The sequence below is a fragment of the Colletotrichum higginsianum genome, chromosome 10 (genome assembly GCF_001672515.1).
Source record: "Colletotrichum higginsianum IMI 349063 chromosome 10, whole genome shotgun sequence".
Taxonomy (NCBI): Eukaryota; Fungi; Ascomycota; class Sordariomycetes; order Glomerellales; family Glomerellaceae; genus Colletotrichum; species Colletotrichum higginsianum.
Window position 1 is genome coordinate 905,880 of NC_030962.1, and position 19,062 is coordinate 924,941.

Here is a 19,062-nt window from a genome sequence, read left to right on the forward strand (position 1 = left end):
CATTTGCGGCCTGCTCAACGCTGACTGATCCATATTCGCGAGACTACACTTATGACCTCGACTGCGGTAAACGTAGCATTTCAGCAGGAGGGTTTAGATTCGATGATATTGTGGCGTCTTTTCTGGATTGTGTTATCATTTGCGACGCGGATTTAGCCTGTATTGTCTTCAATTTTTTTAATGATGGGAGATGCCAGACAATTAACGTCCGTACTGGAACAGTGGATGATTGCAATGCCTACGTCACAGGTCAATATGTTATTTAGTCTCTGTATTTAGCACCGCTAGGATCAGCCAGTTTTGATTTAGAATTTTGTTGATTGTAAAATAGAGATAAGTTACTGCTAAATTATATATAGGCAACTGAGAAGTAAAAGTGAATGAAGACAGGGTCGTACTTGATACAACTTGCGTATGGCTTCTTACGTCACCAGTGAGCGCGCCAACGCTTCTCTAGGTACTGAAGATGCCTACTACGTTCAAGTCATGAGAGAAGCTGAGATGATCCTCCTGAGAGATGTATTGATTCTCCTTCAACATCCTTGGACTATCGGCGCTAACTAAATCTTGTTTCCAAACACGCCATTGGGAGCTTGAGGCTCAGCTTTCAATATGACTTCGTCTTCCGCGAAATCATCAACGGTCTCTGTGGGTAACACGGGGGTGGGGGATACGAATAAACGAATAGGCTGAAATGCAGCTATCAGCAGCCTCGTGGTCTCGAGGTTTCTTTTGAATCGTTGTGTTATTAGAGTCATCGAGGGAGGAAGATATCAACGGCCTGCCTTTGAGGGGTGAGACCTGCTGCCGAGGGGCAACTGCTGGGAGGGCCGTTGCCGTTTATATTCCATTCCGGCCGACCTGATCCGGATCAGTCCTGGGTGGGACATGGCAGTAGTGCAGATCCCAACAGTATCCCTACATCTTTCACATCGTCCACAGTCGTCGCTTTATGTTGTTCGAGTGATATCAACATTAGGCGGCGCAGGGTCACAGAACAGAACGAACTTGTAACGTTCCATTACTAAAACCATGCTATACGACCACGGTCATGATGTCTAACTGGAGAAACTCCCAAGGACTCAGACAACCTGTCCCTGATTCTCTCAACAATCAAGACACTATGAGAACCAGTCCTTGACGCGGCCCTTAAACGTCGTTGCTTTGGGCCTTTCGGGGACGTATTCCGACTCATGAAGGCGGCCCGACCAAAGGTCAATCTCGTGAGCGCGAACAAACTACTTGAAGTCAGTATATAAAAAAACCTCTGTACTTTTAGACGACGGACACGACAAACCTTAGTCTTGTGATACAGCTTCCAGGCGATAATGGGAACGATGAAGATCGGGATGCCAATGTACGACGCGATAAAGTCAGCAGTCGACCAGTTGCCAGCGAGAAACACGGAGAAACCGGCGACGAGGGTAATGACTGTGGACCCGATGAAGCCGAACCAGGCCGCATACGGCTGCAGAGGCGCCTTCCAGGGCAGGGTGTCACGGCTGACGCCCTGGACCTTCATGGCGCGGTGGAACCGGATGTAGCAGAAGCAGAGCGTTGCCCACGCGATCAGGCCGGCGACGGTGCTCAAGCTCAGAAGCCACTGGAAGGCATCGGCGGCACCTCCGGAACCGAGACCTATCGTCGTCAGTCAGACACGTTTCGCCGGTCACGAGGATGTGGGTGTAGAGGGGTTGGTATCGTTCACTTACTCAGGTATGCCAGGGGGCCGAAGAGCCAGGAGGTGATGACGGCGACGTAGGGAACGCCGTACCTGTTGGTGCGGCCAAAGACCTGCGGCAGCTGCCTGTCCGTCGTCATGGCGACGATCATGCGCGAGCCGACCCAGCAGTACGAGTTGCCGGCCGACCAGGCCGAGACGAGGATGCAGGCGTTGACGATGGAGGGCAGGATGTTGATGCCGGCCTGGCGGATGGCGATGACCCACGGCGAGCTGTTGGCGTTGCCGGTACCGGAGACCAGGCCCGGCTCGCGCGGGTCGACGATGAGGCCGATGAGGAGGGCGCCGAAGATGTAGAAGAAGCCGATCCGCAGCGTCACGCGGCGGGCCGCGTTCGGGATGGCCTTGTGGGGATTGATGGATTCGGCCGCGGCCACCACGACGGTTTCGATACCCTGGACGTTGTTAATACGCAAGAAACCAAGCTTGTTGAGTGGGGGGGAAGGGGATGTAATCTTACGATGAACGAAAAGGAGGCGTTGACGAAGGCGGCCATGAAGCCGAGAAAGTGGCCGGAGGATCCCGCGATACCGTTGTATTCCACAAAAGCGCCCGGGTTGTTCCAGTAACGGAAGCCGATGGCCTCGTGGTTGGGCCCGCCCCCTGCCGTGATGATGATGGAGGTGAAGACGAGACCGATGAAGCAGAGGACCTTGATGGAGCCGCCGATGACCTCGGCCTCGCCATACCAGCGCACGCTGGCCAGGTTGGAGGCGAGGATCAGGACGAGGGAGACGGTGATCACGACGGCCGGGGTTATGTCGGTCCAGTATGATACCAGGATGGCGGCGGCCGAGGCTTCGGAGCCGATGGCGATGGTGTAGCAGTATCCGTAGGAGATGGCGAGGGAGAAGCCGACGGCGGGGTCGATGAAGCGGGTAGCCCAGTGGGGGAACGATCCGGCGGTGGGGATCTACGGCACGGTCAGATGACGTTCGTTCTTGAGAGGATGTCATTCATGGCAGTATGGGGAGGGAATTGGAGGGGGTTGGAGAGTGTGTCGCGGGAACGAAAGATGAAGATCTCGTACCAAAGTCGCCAACTCTCCGATGCTCTGCATTACACACCAGAGAACGGCGCCGACAACGAGGTAGGCGAGCAGCAAGCCGGCGGGACCGGCATTGGCGTAGGCGGAGCCCGCGCCGATGAAGAGACCGGTTCCGATACCACTGCAGAAGCCGATCATGGTGACCTGGTAGTCGCGCAGGCGGCGCTCGGTGCGGCCGTGACCGCCGACGCCGAGCTGTGGTTCCAGGATGGCGGCCTTGTCGTCGTCGCCGGTCCTCTCAATATCCCGGACGGCGTCGTGGTCGGCGGCGGGCCCGATGGGCGACCGCCTGTCGGTGTCGTACGCGGCCATGGCTGGTTTTGTCGTCTTGTCCGGTAGTGCGACGTACGAGTGAACGAGCGAACGAGCGGACGAGCAAAAGAGGACGGACTGTCGACGGCACGATGGGGCAGGGGACCGGATTGATCAAATATTTACTCCAGTCTGCAGGTTTTTCCCCCTTTCTTCCCCATGCGAGACGCGAAACCGGAGGGTAGAGAATGGCATCATCGCTCTAGTCGCGGGGCGTTCCTGGGCCGGTGGGGTCGAAGGGGGGGCGAGATCTCCATGGCCATGAGGTCGATGGTGAAGAGGGTCCTTTTCACCGAGAATAGACGCGATGCAACTCGGTCTGCTTCGGTCTGGACACAAATCTTGGTAATGCAGTGGCTCGGGGTGACTATCCAGACATGCCATGCCACCTTTGATTACTGTTGCATGACGATACTCGTCCAGTAAAGCACTTGAGCAGCAGCGAGGTCCCTCATATTCAGTCTCCGGTCTCGCAGCAAAGAACTCATCAGAAATGGACCGATCTGAGTTCCAGCTACGTAAAACTCTTCCCAAGGTGGCCGGGGCGGCGGGTCCGGGGGCGGGTCCGACGGCGGCGGTGGTGGGAGCCGGCACCGGAAACCCACCCGTGGAACGACAGTGATTGGCCAGCCCACCGATGCAATCTGGGCTAGGGGGGGCGACGCATGAGTCGTTCGTGTGTGCAAATCATCCGCAAGGAAGGAAAAAATGGGGAAAAAAGAAGCAAAAAAGTGCGCACGAGCTGAGGGAGGATGGTGCAAAACTGTCAAGCAAGGCAAGCTTACGGGATCTACATGGAGGAGGAGGGGGGGTGTCAACCCCACGTGCTCCCCGAAGGAAGACGGCCTGGCCAAGACGGGATCCAAGACGGGGAGTGAGAGGGAGGGTCCAAGGGTGTCCCAACGTGCTGTTGAAGCTGATCTGGCTGGTTGGTTGGCAGTCTTCTGTTTCTTTTCGAGTCAGGGTGACCCTTATGACGTTTGACATGTTCAGTTTGGAATCCTGCCATACACTGGGTCGCCGTCAATCCGGTGGTGAGTGACATGACCAACACCCTCGGATCTTCTGCCCGCTGTATCATCCCTTGGTCAAATTGCGCGATCCGGCCAATCCGAACAAACCATGCTGCCTGCACACACGACTCGAGTCTCTCAGGCCAAAGCCACCTCGCACCTGTGTCCAATAGGACTGACCATGAAAAAGTTCTCCATCTCCATCATTCCGTCCGTCATCCCCGGCGCCGGCCGCAGGCCCCCGCAACGTCGGAAGAGCACGGCGGCGCCCAGCCGGAGCTCCATCTTGGCGAGCTCCACGCCGAGGCAGATGCGCGAACCGGCGCCCCAGGGCGAGAAGAGCAACTTCTGCTTGGGCGTCATCCTGCCCGGGTCCAGGAAGCGCGTCTCGTCGAAGCTGTTGCGCTGTTAGCCTGACCATTATCCACTCCCTCGATGGCTTGAATCGTGCAAACTTGCCGCAGCGGGTCCGGCCACGCGTCCGGATCTCGGTGAAGCGTGTACGCCTGCGTCTCCACCGTCGTCCCGCCCGGGACGAAATACCCTCCGAGCGTGGCGCCTCTGGCCGGCACCGTCCTCGACAGGTGTCCCTGCACGGCGCCGTACAGCCGCAGCGTCTCGTCGATGACGGCGTTGAGCAGAGGGAGCGTCTCGAGGACGGCGTCGTCAAAGTCCGGTGCCAGGCCGGCCACTTCCTCCTCCAACCGCGCCCGCAGGTTCGGCCGTTTGATGACGGCCCAGACGAGGTAGGTCAGCGTGATGGACGACGTGTCGGACCCGCCGATGATCATGCTCTGGCTCTCGACGTGCATCGCTTCCTGCGTAAGCGTCTCCCCCTCCTTCTCGCGGGCGTCGTCCGCCGTGCCCGTGTCGACGGCGGACAACATGTTGGCGAAGAGGGTCTTGGTGTGGTCGCTGTTCCGGCGGAGGTTTGATAGGGCGCGGTCGCCGTAGCTTCGGAGGACGGTCTTCGCGTCGACGGACGCCGTCGACGATTTCGTGGCGGGCAAGTGGGAGCGGATGAAGTGCAGCCATGGGAGCTCGTAGCGCGTTATGTTCTGGATCGAGATGAGCTCCAGCATCTTCATGTAGTCGTTTTTCTTCCAACGTCGCGCCGTCAGCGGGCACTGGTCCCAGCATGTCAACGTGATGGAAACGGGACGATAATCACCTCTCCGAGTTCGAGCATCTTGAACGACTCCCCAAAGCACAGGTGAGCCACGACGTCCGTCGTCATCATCGTGAACCACTCCAGCACGTCGGAGCGGCCGCCATCCCTCGCCTCTTCGTAGATTCTTCCCACGGCTTTCTCGACCTTTTCTCTCACGACCCCCTCCCACTCACTCCTCAGGTATGCCTTTGTGAAGAACCTCGCGAGCAACTTCCTCCTGGCTGCGTGCTTCCTCGGGTCGCGCATGGCGAAGATGCTCGCCTCGCCGCCCTCGGGCATGTTGGAGCTCTCGTACCAAGGTGATTTAAGAAAGCCCCCGCCGATGCGATGGATCGCGGCGAAGCCTTCCGGGTCAGCGACGGCGACTTCATGAGGAGATATGCGCACTACGGGTCCATAGCGAGAGTGAAGATCATGAACGTAGTACATGCGGCGGCCCTTGAGGGTGTGGTTCTTGAGGACGAGGTGGGTTAGGGCGGTGTACCAAGGGCCGGGAATGTGACGGAGACGGTTCGTGTAGATGGTGCGAATTGCCTAACGTAACTGGAGGTCAACAAAAAGTCGTCGAAAAGGAATCAGAAACACACACGTAGAGGACAAGGACCGCGAGCAGCCCTGCTGCCGTACAAGCAGCACCCGTTGCGCTGGCGAGTAGCATAGCGCCTGGTATGCGTCATGTGTCCAAGTATAAATGGGAATAAATGAGCTCAGAGCATGAGACGACCCATTCAGACGCAATTGACCATCCGGATGATCTTAGTAAATATATATGTGTTGTGCTAGAGGGGTTGTCTGATCTCTGTGGTGGCTGGCCACCACGGCCAGCGGCAGAGTTTGGTTTCCCCTCACCACTGTTACTTCTTGCCAGCATGTTGCTGCATGTAGAATAGAGAGATAACCCTCTAGATGGTGACCTCTGTATTTGTCCGAATACGTTTCCGATTCAGAGTGTTATGGATGGAAGTCCTCCAGTGGCCCAGGTACAATGTTAAAGGCCAAGAACGCAGCGCCAGCTGGCAGAAGCTGGGATCTAGGCATATGATTAACCTTCCGACTCACAAAGAAGGTTTATCTAAAGGTTAGACGCAAGACTTAAAGTATCCAAGTTGACCATTGTCCCCTCTATCGGTCCCTAGTCGCTAATCAGACTGGGCACCTGTCACGCCCCGAGTCAACCGGCCAAACTAAAGTAGCCATATAGGAATGAGACAGGAAGCCCAATGTGATCCAAATCAATTGTTGAATACAAGATAACCTGGCGATGGCGCTGTTCTTGGTGTCAAAGTATGACTTATCATCATCATCATCCATAAGGACTTCCCTACTATTGTGGTTGCAGGCAAAAGCTTCACCCCCACTCTTAGCAGAACGTAAAGGGTGCAGTCACTTTTGCCTCCGTAGCAGTACACTTGGTTATCCTCATACTCAAGCTTCACTTTAGCCAGTCAATGCTTTGACAAGGACTGAGCTACTCAATTCAACCCTGCGCAGCACAGCCAGCCCTGCCTGGAGGTAAAACTTCCCACATACCATAGTACAGCCCACAAACAAATAGAGGAGCCAATGAACTATCACGGCTCGCACAATCAAGGAAAACAAAAGTATATTCTGCCTTGAGAAAGCGAAAGCGAGCGTGACTGGTGGGACAAGGTTTTTGTCAATCGTGCGGAGGAGTGTGAGTCTCCCTCAAGTGAGCGTACATCGTACAATCTTGAATAAACATGGACGGGCACTTACTTCGCGGCTGGTGTGTGCATGTGGACCAGTCTTGGGAAAACGTCATACGGGGCTTGGTTTACTGAGTCAAGCCTGGAAAGTCATCTGGTATACTTCTGTCATTGCACAATGCCGACGAAAATGCCTTGCCGTTCAATCTATCATATGTCTAACGCCTCAAAACCGTTACCAGTTCATTGTCTATCGTAAAATATCATGCCCGCATACCTCCCCTCGCTACGTTCGGGCTCTGTCCGACAGAGGCTGGTTTTTGTTGAGGATGGCTGTTACATGTCTCGACTATTCCCTCTCACAGACGAGCGTTTCCGCCCTCCTCAAGATCGCGAGCAACGATCTCGGGTTCATCAGCGTCGCTGAGAGGCGTGTACTCGGAAACGGTTGAGGAGAAGTAGCCGGCCTTGGCGACGGATCGGCAGTGGGGGCAGCTGCAGCTCTGACTGATAAGAATATGAACAGCCTGGGGTAGAGCAATGAAAAGATGAACGCCGCTGAGAGGGCGGGTTAGCGTGCACTATGAGAAATGGCGATGGGGTCGACGGGGGGGCGGACTTACAGGTCAAACATCATGAAGACGGTGCAGTAAGTCCCCAACACGATGACAGGGTCGGGCCAGGCACGGGCCAAGAGGGCCCAGCTCGGGATGAGGAAGGATAGATGTAACACGGCGAGAAGGCAGTCGGCCCAGAAGATATTGGACTCGGAGAGTGACTGGATCGGGGAGCCGATGGCGGCTACGACGTCGCGGTTAAGGATGAAAGCTGCTAGAATGCCTGAAGCGGCCAAAGGGAGGAGTCCCAGAGCGGGGAAGGCGAATTGGGAGGCGATGCCGTGGGCTACGAGGAGGATGAAGGCGGGCGGGAAGGCGATTATCTCGAGGCGCCGAAGGGTGGCGATGGTGGCCGGGGAAGGCATGGCTTGTTGTCTGGGTTGAATATGACTAGCTGGCTGATAATTACGGCTTGATGTCGTTCGAGTCGTTGACAGTCGATTCACACAAGCCGGCCACTGGATTGTCTTATATGGAACCCTCTCCCTTTAAAGTGAAGGATTCAAACCGATGGTGCCTAAAACGTCTCTGGTCTGCCCGCTGACCCAAATGCAAGCATGGCGATCAAAGCATCAGCCTCAAAATCAATACGTACTGTCTCTCAACATCATGGAAACTGATAGGCCATATGCCTGGGAAGGGGTTCAAAGCTGGAGCCTGGAGGTGAGATCAGGATCCTAAATTTGGGGAGGATCCACGCCTGAACTAAGGCCGATCTGCATGGTGTTGGATCCTTCCAATGCACCACTGGGCGTTTGGACCAATGGCGGACACGGGGGACTTGTGGGACTCAGTCCCATTGCGGAAGCGGGAATGTGGCTGCGCCGAGCTTTTCGCCCGTCGTCGTTAGGCAGACTTATTTATGAACGCTGTCCTGTCAAAAAGGGGGGGGGGGGGGGGGGGGGGGGGTTGAATCGGATAGCGGCGCTTCATCGCTGCATGGCCTCGAACCAACATGCAGATCTCGGGCGGTCAGGGCTGTGTAACTCCTCCCTAAAGGTCGACACCCAGAGACTAGGTTGGATTCAACGTAGATCCAACCAAGGGAGGGGCCATGATGTTGTCGACGTGCTCCCCTGTGCTTCGTGATGATAATTGACTCGCTCATGTCACCTAAAACCACTGCGCACTAGGGATTTACTTTGCGGGAAGTTAATTCCACAATCTTAAATCAAGGACTTGGGTGATTTTCGAGTCAGCAGTTGCCGGTGGGATGCTTCGATTTGAGTCAAACGGAAGACTGAATTATTGAAGCAACTTTCCACTAATTGAGGGCTTCGTCGTACTCCGTGCACCCTGCATTTGAGGTATGAACCGTAAAGTTTGTTTCAAAGTTATAAGGTAAGACGGCGGTGACGGCAGCTGCAATGCGTGATGTTGTTGATCAGAGTGACATACATACGACAGACAATACAAATGGACAATATGGGTCCAACAGCAAACAAATATGCAACCGTTGGAGTTGTGATAACGATACGTACTCACTTACCCAAAGACTAATTCAGAATAAAGCATCAAAACCGACTTCTATCCACGTCTGACTATTGTCCCAAACCCCATAACTAATCTAAGAGAGACCCATTTCTAGTAAAACCGTGGCTCATCTGCGAAGGTGCCAAAAGCAAAACGCTTGTCGAGGTATTCCTGCAGCTCCTCTGCTTCGGCGTCGACCGCCTCCAGGTTACGCCCCAGCCACGCGCAGTCGTAGAATGTCACAAGCGCCCAGAGCTTGATAAAGGAGTGGACGTACACGAAGAGGACCTGGAAAATCAGCAGAGGGACATCGGCGGGGTGGCGGACGATGTGCGGCCAGAGCTTGATGGTCTTGGTCCACAGGATCCAGAGCACGAGCTTGCCAACGTTCCTGGACAGCAGCCCATCGCTCCACGTCGAGAAGGACAACGAGGCGAGCAGCGCGGCGTCCCAGAGCAGGGCGAAGTTGAAGAGCGCGGCGGCGTAGACTGCAAAGTAAGTGAACGGCATGCGCCAGTTGGACACGTCGGTGACCCGTACCAGCATGCACGGGTTGCTGCGGAACGTCGTCCGGGCCCAGCGGACGAGTTGGCCCCTGAACTTGGCCACCGACTCGTCGCCCAGCGTCGTCTCGATCGTGCAGTCCTCGGTCTGCTGGAACTTGACGGCCCACCCGCGCCTGTACGCCTCGCGGGTGAGGAAGTTGTCGTCGTCGGGGCCGAGGCCCTCCTTGCCGCCGAAGAGTCCGAAGAAGAAGCGCTCGTTGCAGTACCTGTCCATGACGCCGTCGGCCTTGAGTAGCCTTGTGCGGTAGACGGCGGTGCGGCTGGACGCGACGAAGACGCCGCCGTCAACGGCGTTGGAGGCGCGGAGCTCCCAGTTGTGGCGGAGGAGGTAGAAGCACCCGATCAGGTTCACGACGGAAGGGCGGGACCACTCACCGGGCGTCGTGCGGCGTACGCGCTTGTGCGTCGCTACTATACCCATGTTCATGTCTTGGAAGGGGGCGAGGGCCGAAGGGAGGAAGTCGCGGCTCGGCCAGAAGACGTGGTCGTCGGCCATGACGGTGAACTCGGTCCGCACATGGGGCACGGCGTGGGCGACCTGGCGGCGCTTGGAGGGGTGGAGGACGGCGCTGACGCCGATCTCGGTCGACGGGTAATCCCTGCGGTAGGCCCGGGCGATGGCCTCGCAGCGGGCCCGCATCCTGGCGCCGACGGTGACGATGAGGATTGCGGCGGGCCGGTTCTCGAGCAACGAGATGATGCATTCGTCAAACTTGGAGTTGTCGGGGTCGATCGTCGGGAGGATCACGGTCACGTCCCGCCGGCTCCAGGTCGGGAGCCGGGGGAGCGGCGCGGGCCTGTACCGCCAGGATCCCCATATGTTGATGGCGAGGCGCAAGTACCGAAGGAAGAACACCGTGATGAACATCGTGGTCCAGTCCTGCGGCGTGCGGCGTCCGATGGGCGCGGTCAGTCTGGACATGTACTGCTCAATGGAGTCTTCGCAGCATCTCCACGCGAAGAAGGACAAGGGAACGATTGGGTGGTTCCAGAGAAACCGTAGCGATGCCATCATGACAAGACCTACAAAACTGAGGCCGCGATGGAAACTGGCGTGGTTCCGAGGCTGAGTTGACTGTCCCTCGGTGCTACGAGGTCGTTCAGTGTCTGCTGACGCCATTCTTTCCCTGCGTCTGGGTCCGTCTGCAGAGAATCTCATTTTTAAATGATCAAAATCGACGACTTTATGCTGTTGGATTGTTGTGCAACTCGGGGATGTTGCTGAATAACCTACAAGTTCGAGCTTGCTTCGGTGAATGGGACCGACTCTATTATACGTCGAAGCTGTCTGGAACAACGCTTCAACTCTCTGCGATGTCCATCTAGTAGCAAACAATGACATTGATTTTAACAATGAGAACTCCAGGACTATTCCGTGAAGTGCCCCTTTCAATATAATCACAAAGCATGTCGGAAGGACTCGGCTTCATGGACGCAACAATGAGTCTTTGTCTACGAGGGTCTCCAAACAGTGACAACCTCAGTGTTCACTTTAAAACATGGTGTTTCCAACTCTGCTGGCAAGACCTCAGCCCAAGAGAAGAGCACACAGTCTTTTCAGCAGACAAATCTGATTCCCTGTTTAGATACTGCAGTTTCAAAACAAATGGCAAGGTTTCGTTCACATGAATGCCATCTTTGAAGATAAGTCGCAACAATTTATGCAGTCACTGAGTACGCATACAATCTTGGTACCGCTACGTAGGCTGGCATGGAGGTAATTTGTTCGTGGAAAGAGTTTGGGCTCAGAGAACACAAATTCACTGCTCAGCTGGCAAAGTGCCAAAAGACGAGGCAAATTGGGACTCATTTCTGTGTCCCTGAATTCGGGGTACACCCTTGATGACTGCCACAGTACATATAATGATATCGAGGAGCTGAAGCCAGCCTGTCCAGTTGGAACAGGTCTTTATCACAGGTTGTCATGAAGAAAGTCACCGATACTCTACCAGTCATATTTAAGGCTAAATATTGGAGCTGCCTCCTCGATATGCAACAGACATGCAGCTGCTGGAGCTTTTGATGTTTTCCTGCCTCTGTCACTTATTCAGCCTTTTCTTCATACTGTTTCCTTCGTGGTGGTTCATTTAACACCATGTTTCTTGGGTGGCTCTACCACACCGAAGGACTCGCAAAATCCCCTCCCCCTTGTCGCCATTTCTGACCTTCCTTACGCCAAAATGTAAATGCTCCCTTTCCCCACGTCTATCTCAATGCACCGAACCACGTTCTGGCAGTCATTTTCGCTTGGGGATATGTACTATGGCCGTCGTTCTCTCTCTTCCCTATGGCGCGTAACCTCAGGCCCCGACCTGCCCTATTCGCCCTTTGCCATCAAGTCAGCATCTTTGTGAATGAGAGCCTGCACAGTTTCAACGACTTCATGTCCGTCCCTATCTAGATCCGCAAGTGCCGCGTAAAACGCCTGATAAAGATCTGCCACATACTTTCCAGGTGCTGTGCGTTCAGTCGTCGGCCCAATTCCCAGCAATGAGGAAAGCTTTTTGTGCAACGTCTCCTGTTTTCCGTGGTCTTACTACGCGTCAACCGTCTTGAGAATAACTTCCGTCAATAGGTCTCCTTTTTCCCTTGCCGTCTTATCAAGAATCAAGCAGAACCCGTGATAACAGCCGTCTTTGGTAGCCCAGCCCAGTAACAGGTTATTTAGCGGGGGGGCAATGGTGCCTCGCGATTCAACAGTGCCTGGACTAACTCCCATATCCCATGTATGATGGCATTTGAAATGAATGTCACCGTCTCGGGTCTTTGAACATCCGGTAAGTCTGCGGGCGGAATTCACTCCCTGCAAAACATGTCAGATCCGGCCTTCCCGAGGAGGGCTTTTGTCGACTTGGAGGGTAAGGGCACACAAAGGGGGTGTGGGCAGACGTCATTTTTGCCAAGGGTAGGATTTTCCAATCAAATAAATCATTGCCTAGAAACTTTAACCTAATTAAAAACGCTTGACCTTCGCTTGACCTTCATGGACCCTTAACGAACTGGTTGACTCTTCGGCGAAGAAGGCATCCTTCTTCCCATAAGGTTTGACCAGGCTAATGTCTGCTGCAACACACTGATAAAACCCGATTAGAAACTACATGAGCGAATATGGGGCAAAGCCAGAGTGTCTTCAGGCTTGGGAGAAGCGAGGTTCGTTCGCACCTGGTGGAACATGGGACAAGAATTGTTACACCTACTCACAACACTCAGAGTGTGACTCATGCGGTGCCAGGCCGGTCCGATCAAGGAGTTCGACAGGCGGGAGTGCAACTCCATCACACTGAACTGACAACAATCAGCTGAACTTGAAGGTCACAACATCATCCTATCTTTCCAAACCTGGCCGGACGAACGCATCTAAAGAGGGAATCTTAATGCAGAGGATGATTATTTTTGGCTGTTCTTCCTAGCACTTCAAAATGCCTGGGCCAGTCGCTCATAGTCCCTCCCTGTGGTCCATCGTTGGATCACCCTCGTTCATATCACTAATCAGATCAGTAAACAGATAAGATGTAACAAAGGGGCTCCAATCCGACAGTAAGCCCCGAACTGTCAACCTATCAAATCACGCACCAAACCCTTGCCTATCCCAGTCAACCTCTACCTTGCATCGATAACCCCTGTCGTGTTATCCTAATAATTTCACGTTCAAGAAGTTTATTCTAATGTACGTCCCAGAAACTTCGTACTGATACGACTCGATCGACCGGGGAAATTCGAGTGACGAATCCAGCACCTCAGGGAAGGGCATGTCACTGCGAGGAGAGTTGGGTTTTGAGTTCGTCTCATCACCGATGTACTAGTAGTTGACTCGGATGCTCGTAGCACTCAGCATTATATAACTCTGTGAGACCCAATTGCCGGCTAGCTTCAAGTTTACATGCTCCATCAACCCATTTGTCAGTCGTTTCTTCCCTATCACCATCAAACATGGTTCTACTCAAACCCTGCTTCCTAACCTGGCTGGCTATCGGCGCCGCTGGGCAGCAGATGCCATCAGGGCTCCTGGGTTTTAACTCAGGCGCAACAAAGGACAACAACGACCCGAAAGACCAGTCCGATTTCCAAGCAGAGTTCACAACTGCCCAGGGGCTCCGAGGCTCGCCAGGTGCCTTCAACAGTGTGCGCCTTTATACGATGATCCAGGCGGGAACCACAAACGATCCGATCTCGGCGTTCCCCGCGGCTTTAGCAACAAACACGTCGATGTTGCTCGGTATCTGGTGTTCCGGCACACAGACGATCGAAAACGAGCTCGCTGCCATGAGGAGCGCCATCGATAGGTTCGGCCAGCGGTTCGCCGACCTTGTCGTCGGCATCTCGGTTGGCAGCGAGGACCTCTACCGCCTCTCGGAATCTGGCATCCAAAACAACGCCGGGCTCGGACAAGGGCCGGACATCATGGTGCGGTTCATCCGCGAAGTGCGAGACGCCATCGAAGGCACGATCCTCAGCGGCAAGCCTGTCGGACATGTCGATGCCTGGAGCGCGTTCGGCAACGAAAGCAACAGCCGAGTCGTCGACGAGCTCGACTGGCTCGGCACCGACCTCTACCCTTACTACGAAGCAGACAAGGGCAACGACATCGGCAACGCAACCACAATCTTCGACTACATCTACAACGTTTCCCTCAACGCCACCAGGGGCAAGCCGCTCTGGGTAACCGAGACGGGTTACCCTGCGTCGGGGCCTGTGCGCGGACAGGCGGTTGCCAGCGTTTCGAACGCCGCGCAGTTCTGGCAAGAGATAGGATGCGACAGGCTTTTTGGGCGTGTGAACACCTGGTGGTATACCTTGAGAGACTCTAACCCTGCCAATGCCGAGAAGTTTGCCATTACAGAGGACCTCAAGAAGACTGCGAAATTCAACCTTACTTGTGCGCCTGGAAGCGGAGCTCCTGCTGCCATCAACTTAACTTCCAAGGCGTCCTCCCTTTACACTGCCCAGGTGTTGTGGGTGCCTTTCGCTGTTGTCTTGGGTGTTTTAGTCGGCTTGTAGCATTGCTGTATTCCTGTTCAATCGGAGCATGTGGGCATCTAATTAGAGAGAAGATACATAAATCCCGGCTTGGCTGGTCACTGAGTAGATGTGAAGGGACCCCAATGTGATGATGGCGCGAAGTCGGACCCTGGCAGGGTATTTGGAGATTATGTAGATATTCCACCACTTGGAAAGCACAGCAAGGTAGCAGAAATGTCCACTCAATCTTTGCCACATATCAGGAATAACAGAATGCATGGAACCTATCCTCTTAGGTATGTAGATGATTCAAATGTTACTAGCCCTTGTAGAGAGTTGAGCGCCTGGACGCAATCGTCGATGTCTCCATCGGCCTGTTTGACGCTGTTAGAATAGGTCGCAGCAGCGACGCCAAAATCCCTGAGCCACGGCCGCGAAGCAGACCGGGCTTCGGCGCTGACGGGCACTTGAAGCGGGACCGGCAACATTCGCATGAACCGGATCCTAGCCGACGGGCGCACCCGGCGGCCGGCTCTAGATACACTCACTTTGCCTGTATTCACCGCTGACCGCGAAGGGCCCTTTACCTCTTTCTTCTCAAGGCATCAGTGTTATCAATAGAGTCACCGCTTCTCTACCCTGCCGAACGTCCGGCACCGTAATTACGGTGTCCAACTTGTGATGTCAGCAGTCGGACTAATCAGGCCTGCCACGTCGGATGCGATAGAAGACCGTTCATTCTTGATTCACACAAAGAGGGAGCCAGGTCGGCAGAACTCCTGCTCCCACTGGACCATAACGGATGGAAGAAGCAACTAATTCAGCAGTGTGACGTGCATACAATTCTTTTTTTCGGTTGAAACTGACTAAATCTAGGTATCTGAAGCAAATGGTACTCATCAAAGAGTTGGTATCATCAATGAGCGCTAGAGAGCGCGGTTGTTGTTGTTGTTGTTGCTGTAACTTTCATGGTGCGTAGTGCACTCATTGCATCATGGGGCGAGCGTCCTCGACCATCTCGCTGGACCCGAAATACTTCTCCAGCTCGTTCTCGAGCTCCCTGCCCTCGACCTTGCGCATCTCCTTGGCGCGTTTGACGGGATTGACCTTGTCGGCGTGGGCGCTGGCAAAGATGATGTCGAGCTCCTCGAGGCTGCGGCCCTTGGGCTCCGGGAAGAAGAGGTAGACGCAGGGGATGATGGCGGCGTTGAAGACGGCGAACATGACGTACGTCTTGTAGCCCAGGTTGGCGAAGGCCGGGGGCGTGATCATGACGATGAGGAAGTTGGACAGCCAGTTGGAGCAGGTGGAGAGGGCGTTGGCCTGGATGCGGATGCGGAGGTTGGTGATCTCGGCGGGGTAGAGCCAGGTCATGCCGAGCCATCCTGTTCCGGAGTCAGTTTGGGGGGCAACCTGCGGTTACGGGTACGGGTGAGGGGGCTTACCGATGGCGAAGAAGGAGTTGAAGACGAAGAGGAAGACGGTGGCGGTGACTCCGTACTTGGTCTCGAGCTTGGGGGCACCGGTCTCGTCGACGGTGCCGGTGGACACGGTTCCGGCCAGGATGGCCATGGAGGCCATCATGCCGAATGCTCCGAACAGCATGAGCTTGCGCCGTCCGGTCCTCTCGATCAGGGGAAGGGCGACGAGCGAAGCCAGGAAGTACTCCGTGCCGTTGAACGCGGCCAGGAGTCGAGACAGCTCGGGTCCGAAACCGAGGGAGTTCTCGAACAGGAATCCGCTGTAGTACGTGATGAGGTTGATACCTGGCGAACTCATACGTCAGCGAATGGGTCGTCGGGAACGAGAGAAGGACAACAAACTTACCGCAGATCTGCTGGAAAAATTGCGCAGCAATGCCGAGAAGAGTGCGTCTCAGGTTCTGCGAGGGGCCGTTGGTCAGGAGCTCCTTGAACTTGAAGCTTCCTCCTTGGCTCTGGGCCTCGAGAGCCTCCTGGATGGCCTTGACCTCGATGGTGACGTCCTCGTGGTCGATGGGCTTGCCGAGGAGACGAGACGTCACTTCGCGGGCCTCGTCCATGCGGCCCTTCATGGCCAACCAACGGGGCGAGTCGGGGAGGTAGAGCAGACCGATCATGACGATGATGGTGAAGAAGGACTGGAACGAGACGGGGAAACGCCAGCGGATCGATCCCTCGAGGAAGTAGAAGCCGTACTTTCACAAACAAGTCAGTTTCGGGTTTTCATGACGACAGAAACAAGGACTCTTACATCGACCCAGTAGGCAATTGCGATACCGCAGCTGATCAAAGCACCGGAGAGGGTGATGAGGAAACCTCGCTGGTGCGGGCGTGCACACTCAGACTGCCATGTGGGAATAGCTGTGATACGATTAGCTCGAAGCAACGCCGCGGCAAGGGGGAGGACCCAAAGTCGGACTCACTGGACGTGACCATGCCGTTCCCGATACCACCGACAACGCGGCCCGCAGAGAAGAGGCCGTACTCGTGCGCCGAGGCCTGCAGGATGGTTCCGAAGATCATGATGGCGCTGCCCCAGAAGGTGGACGACTTGCGCCCCCAGGTCTCTCCGTAGAAGAGGATGAGCACGGCGCCCAGGAAGCAGCCGATCTGGTAGACGGCCACGGCGGCGGCCTGCGTGTTGGGGTCGCCGGTGCACTGGCTGTAGTCTCTCTGGGTGTTCTCGGGGAAGTCGAGCCAGCAGAGCGAGTTGGACTGCTCCAGCGGCGTCATGAGGGGGATGCTTCTCTGGAAGTCGTCGAGGGTCAGCAGCGAGCCGAGAACACCTGGGTGAGAGGCGGTTAGCATCGAATAAGGTACCAGAATACGGTCCTAGAAGGGGCTCACTCACCCTGGTCGTATCCGAACATGAGGAAGCCGCAGGATGCGATGAAGCCGATGGACCAGTTGAGCAACCGGCCCTGGAGCCGCTTGCCGCGGAAGCCCCATTCCGGCAGGTCGCCCATGCGCGCGAGGAACCCGTTGGGTTTGGGCTTCTCGTTGACGGCGCGGCTGCTGTCGACAGACGACGGCGTCCTGCTCCCGCTGTCGCTGGGGTGCTCGCGCTTCTCGGACATGTTGGGCTCGGCCGCGGGGGCAGCGGCGGCGGCCGTGTTCTGGTCGGCCGTGTTGCGGTCGGCCATGTTGATCAACGGGCACCGAGGGTTGAGTTGGAGAGTGAAAGGGGGTGAAAGTGAGAGGATGATCCCGCTAGGTCCTTGGTAAGATCTTCTTGGGGTCGGAACGTGGTCGCGGGATGCATGTGCGCCTTTGTACTCGCTCACATCTCACCCTCTCACCCCCGGCCCAACGACTTGACCAACCTCGTGGGTCTCGCAGAGTCTGTATCTCTAGGGAGGATGACTTGGCTGAGGTCATCCCTCGGGAGGTTTACAGATGGGACGGGCGAAGGTCACGATGGGTCCGTATGCGGCTCGGAGGGGTCCGACGCTACCCACACCACACATCCCCAGACGTGCAGTGCAGTCGTGGGAGCTGGAGGTGTTGGGGACGTGGTGTTATCCGGTCAGCATGCGGGAGGCGGGAGAAGGGCCGAATCCAGCTCGCCAATGAGCCCATGTTGCCAATTGTGTGGTTTTCGTTTCGAAGAGTCCTGCCACGGATTGTCCTGTCGATCGTAGAAACAGCTATTACTCCCACCCGTGAGCCATGAGCCAGCCGTAGGCTCTAAGACCGATAACTATCCATCTCCCCTTCCCCCTCTCTCTTTCTCCAACCAAGTGACAGTCAGGAGCCAAGAGAGTCACTCGTGGAGAAGGCCCCAGTCTCTACCAACAAACTTTTCAGTCGTCAGGTCAATGACGAACCGCACAAAAAGAGGTGGATCGCGAAAGCCATCGCCGAGACCAGCGGCGCATCGGCATCCTCCCGCGCGGGATACCCAACAAGGCAAGCCGAGCCTCCGGTCCAAGACTTTCGTCTCTAGTCCAAGGGGCAGGAAGGAGGGAAAAAAACACAGCACAACTGAAAAGGGCCGGGGGGGGGGGGAGGAGGGAGATGAAGACCCTTTTTCTCTTGGTGTTTCTCGGCGGGCATGGGTGCGGCGTTGGCGATGACGTTGGCCAAGTTTTAAGCTTAAATCTCTAGTTGGCTGCCGTCGGGCTTTTTGATATCCACGGTGTCTTGGTCCCTCCACTTCCAAGTCTGATTATGCGGAACCTCCGCTTGGCGAGGTCTTGGGAGGCCGTTCTGCCTTTCTTGTGATTTGTTTCTTTTTTCAACAAGCCAAGATGTCTTTGTTGGTTCCAACTCAAGACGGGATAAGAAGAAGAAGAAAACGGCGCGATCGGCGTGAACAGTGAAAAGTTTGAACACCTGGATGCAGGTTTGATGGCTGATGATGATATGCAGGACCTGCATAGTGGCTCAGAGAGGGAGGGGATGGACAAACATCCCAAACATCTCGGACTTTCGTTCGTAGGGACTCCAGAATCACGCGATGTAATATCGGATCGCGGCATCGTTCATCGTATGCAGCTGGGAAATTGGCAAAA

At 55.5% G+C, this 19,062-nt stretch overlaps 6 protein-coding genes across 6 annotated transcripts; 1 reads left to right on the forward strand and 5 right to left on the reverse strand.

Annotated features, from left to right (window-relative positions):
- Positions 1 to 1,121: 1,121 nt before the first annotated feature.
- On the reverse strand, positions 1,122 to 3,101 carry CH63R_13735 (Amino acid permease; the record flags this gene model as incomplete). The annotated part of the gene is made up of 5 exons (XM_018308709.1): positions 1,122 to 1,238; positions 1,298 to 1,638; positions 1,713 to 2,136; positions 2,202 to 2,654; positions 2,772 to 3,101. 5 exons carry the CDS (start codon positions 3,099 to 3,101, stop codon positions 1,122 to 1,124), a joined length of 1,665 nt encoding a protein of 554 aa, XP_018151027.1.
- Positions 3,102 to 4,252: 1,151 nt separating this feature from the next.
- CH63R_13736 (TRI11 protein) lies at positions 4,253 to 5,943 on the reverse strand (the record flags this gene model as incomplete). Its single annotated transcript, XM_018308710.1, has 4 exons — positions 4,253 to 4,519; positions 4,570 to 5,241; positions 5,286 to 5,819; positions 5,875 to 5,943. The coding sequence occupies 4 exons, from the start codon at positions 5,941 to 5,943 to the stop codon at positions 4,253 to 4,255; spliced, it is 1,542 nt and encodes a 513-aa protein (XP_018151028.1).
- A 1,368-nt stretch (positions 5,944 to 7,311) lies between these two features.
- Positions 7,312 to 7,934, reverse strand: CH63R_13737 (uncharacterized protein; the record flags this gene model as incomplete). The annotated part of the gene is made up of 2 exons (XM_018308711.1): positions 7,312 to 7,510; positions 7,576 to 7,934. The coding sequence occupies 2 exons, from the start codon at positions 7,932 to 7,934 to the stop codon at positions 7,312 to 7,314; spliced, it is 558 nt and encodes a 185-aa protein (XP_018151029.1).
- Positions 7,935 to 9,153: 1,219 nt separating this feature from the next.
- Positions 9,154 to 10,620, reverse strand: CH63R_13738 (Glycosyltransferase family 2; the record flags this gene model as incomplete). The annotated part of the gene is made up of 1 exon (XM_018308712.1): positions 9,154 to 10,620. The coding sequence occupies one exon, from the start codon at positions 10,618 to 10,620 to the stop codon at positions 9,154 to 9,156; it is 1,467 nt and encodes a 488-aa protein (XP_018151030.1).
- A 2,918-nt stretch (positions 10,621 to 13,538) lies between these two features.
- On the forward strand, positions 13,539 to 14,606 carry CH63R_13739 (GPI-anchored cell wall beta-1,3-endoglucanase EglC; the record flags this gene model as incomplete). Its single annotated transcript, XM_018308713.1, has 1 exon — positions 13,539 to 14,606. One exon carries the CDS (start codon positions 13,539 to 13,541, stop codon positions 14,604 to 14,606), a length of 1,068 nt encoding a protein of 355 aa, XP_018151031.1.
- A 945-nt stretch (positions 14,607 to 15,551) lies between these two features.
- Positions 15,552 to 17,691, reverse strand: CH63R_13740 (Hexose transporter; the record flags this gene model as incomplete). The annotated part of the gene is made up of 6 exons (XM_018308714.1): positions 15,552 to 15,952; positions 16,013 to 16,333; positions 16,395 to 16,743; positions 16,800 to 16,909; positions 16,972 to 17,334; positions 17,400 to 17,691. The coding sequence occupies 6 exons, from the start codon at positions 17,689 to 17,691 to the stop codon at positions 15,552 to 15,554; spliced, it is 1,836 nt and encodes a 611-aa protein (XP_018151032.1).
- Between the last annotated feature and the right edge of the window lie 1,371 nt (positions 17,692 to 19,062).